The sequence below is a fragment of the Octodon degus genome, unplaced genomic scaffold (genome assembly GCF_000260255.1).
Source record: "Octodon degus isolate 3935 unplaced genomic scaffold, OctDeg1.0 scaffold00163, whole genome shotgun sequence".
NCBI lineage: Eukaryota > Metazoa > Chordata > Mammalia > Rodentia > Octodontidae > Octodon > Octodon degus.
This window is the reverse complement of record NW_004524739.1, coordinates 2,614,718-2,617,289: the sequence shown is the minus strand read 5'-3', so window position 1 is coordinate 2,617,289 and position 2,572 is coordinate 2,614,718. Positions and strand designations below refer to the sequence as shown.

At 42.8% G+C, this 2,572-nt stretch overlaps 1 protein-coding gene across 4 annotated transcripts in view; it reads right to left on the bottom strand.

Annotated features, from left to right (window-relative positions):
• Gmeb1 (glucocorticoid modulatory element binding protein 1) overlaps positions 1 to 2,572 on the bottom strand; it is a 37,894-nt gene that overhangs the window by 19,483 nt on the left and 15,839 nt on the right. For all 4 annotated transcript variants that reach the window (XM_023703043.1, XM_023703044.1, XM_004642895.3 and 1 more), the window contains exons 3-4: positions 1,588 to 1,670; positions 335 to 459 (exon numbers count right to left, since the gene is read on the bottom strand). In XM_023703043.1, the coding sequence (XP_023558811.1) occupies positions 335 to 459; positions 1,588 to 1,670 (208 nt within the window). The remainder of the gene's footprint in view (positions 1 to 334; positions 460 to 1,587; positions 1,671 to 2,572) is intronic.

The following is a 2,572-nucleotide window of genomic DNA, read 5'->3' as shown; positions in this document are numbered from 1 at the left end:
AAAACAAGCAACATTCTATGTGCAGAGTTTATACTGATGAATAAAAAGACGAGCTCCCTGCTCTTGGAGGATTGCTATGCTACTGCGAGTTAAAGCCAGGTCAATCTCACTTCAAAATCTCTCCCCCCCCCCACTTATGAGTGACAAGGTAGAACAATAGCTGTAAACTAAAAACATCAACTTGAGGCTGGGAATATGTACTTAGCATATACAAGGCTCTAAGTTCAATCTCTCACATTATTAAAAAAATGAGTAGAAGAGAGTGGGGAGGCCCTGCAACAGCACTTTTGAAAACAAGGAGCCCCAAGAGAGGCCTCAGCAAGAAGACAGTTACCTTGACACACTTCACATTTATTCCTGGACACACAAACTTCTTCCAGAGGAGGATGGCTTTGCTCTCCCCACAAGTTATAGGGTAAGCAATTTCCATGTCCTCATTTGCTTCTATAGTGCTTGCATCTGAAAATGGAAAAAAAGTAGTTATTTATCAGACAAGTTTTCTCCAAAGCTCAAATTGCAAGTTTTTAATTGTCTGGGTCCTCAGGACCCAACAGGTTGCCCGTCTGCTGTTGTTTAGGACCCTCTGGAAGAAGTCTGGGAGAACAGCTATTCCTTAGCAAGCTCTCACCATGTGCTACAGTCCACGTTATCTGCTTCTACCCACGGGGTATTGTTTAGCTTTTAATAATCTTGTGAGGCAGTAATCATTTCCTCTGCTTTACACAGAAGTGAATAAGCCTCAGATAAAGGAAAGGGATTTTCCCAAGGACACAGGCCTAAAAAGCAAGAACTCTATCTTTGCTTTTTCTTTTTTTAAAGAACGCTATCTTTTTTTTTTTTTTTTCTTTTTTTCTTTTGGCAGAACCAGGGATTGAACTCGCCCTTGTGCTTGCCAGGCAAGTGCTTATTCCACTGAGCCATCTCCCCAGCCCCAAGAACTCTATCTTTGCAGCATATTTATGATTAAAAATTTTTTCAGGCTGTGTGTGGTTAGAGCACACCAATAAATCCCAGCACTCAGGAGACTGAGGCAGAAGGACTGCCAAAAGTGCAAGGCCTGCTTGGGCTACAAAATAAGACCCTATTTCATTCCACTTCTCCTTTTTTTTTTCCTTTTTGTTTTTTGGCCGGCTCAGCCCGCTCTAGGGATGTGGCTGGTGAGGCATGTGGTTCCGGGGATCAAAACCTAATCCCTGTGCTTGCCTAAGCAGGCGCTTTAGACCGCTGAGCTATCTCCTCAGCCCAAGACCCCCATTTCAAAAAAAAAAACACACACACACAAAATCAGAGACTCTTCAGCTACCTTAGCAGATTGATGCCAATGTGCTGAAAGCCCTGGGCTCTCAGTAGCGTCTCTAGAGGTATCACCATCAAAGCAGTGGTGCAGACTGGTAGGCATACAGGGTGGGGAGGCCAGAAGGTACAAAAGGCAAGGAATCTCAGGCCGGTGGTGGAGCTCAGGAGTACTGTGCTTGCCTAGCATGTGTAAGGCCCTAGTTTCTGACCCCAGCACCAAAAATTTTTAAACAGTAATTAAACTCAACCAAAGAAGTTAAGGTCAAGGGTACTCAAAGAACAAAGACTTACCAATTCCTTCTTCAATTTTGTGTATTGTGTGAGTCTCCACTGCTACAACTGCCGTGTTGTTCTCTGACCCGGGTTCATAAATCCTGTTGTAAAAGTGTCCATTGATAAACAAACTACATGAATTATGAAAAAATTAATATTCATAACATAGGGTGAATTTTTTTTACGCAGGAAGCACCACATTTATTTATATTCTTCAATAAAAGTAAAGCACAATTATATCTTCTTACCTCATCTGTCTGGTGGAAATTAAACCCTCACTATTTGACTTGTGGTTTCAGGATTTTATACCTTGCATGGAATTGGAAGGAAATTTCAGGTGTGGACTGTCTCAGAGACAGCTATTGTCCCACTAGTGGCACTGTCCCTTTTGGTCCAAGTGCCAACTCCCTGTTTCTCACCCTTGTCCTCTTCCAAGGCCAGGCCTTGTCACCTAGACATATGTGGCCAGTCCTCTCCAGAGTCTCTGCTCTCCTTAGGAGATGCCCGGTGAAACCCTGGGTCTTTCTGCTCTGCGTCCTACAAGACCTCCTTGTTCCTAGCCCAGTGAACCTTTCCTGTCTGCACAGGGTGCTTTCCCACATGTGCTGCTCTGAAGCCAGTTTCCTCAAGCACTAGCCCCTCGCTCATTCTTTACAGTAGTCTTTGGTGGTCTTTTAAATCCCAACTCCCATCATTGTCATCACAAAGCAGTTATGCTTTACCTTACCCATGTAGATATGTGAGCTTCTCAACTGTACAGACTGCTGCATTCTTTTTTTTTTTTTTTTTTTCTGCATTCTTTTTGTTGCTGTAGTAGTAGTTGTTTTACTGAGAATTTTTTGTTTGCCACTATCCTTATGCCTCACACAAAATGGGAACTCAAACCAAATATGTTGGTGGTTGGTTTGTTTGTTTGCACTGGAGATTGAACCTAGGGCCTTCACACTGAGCTACATCTTTAGCCATCCTTTTTTCCTCTTTCACTCTTTTTTTTTTTTTTTTT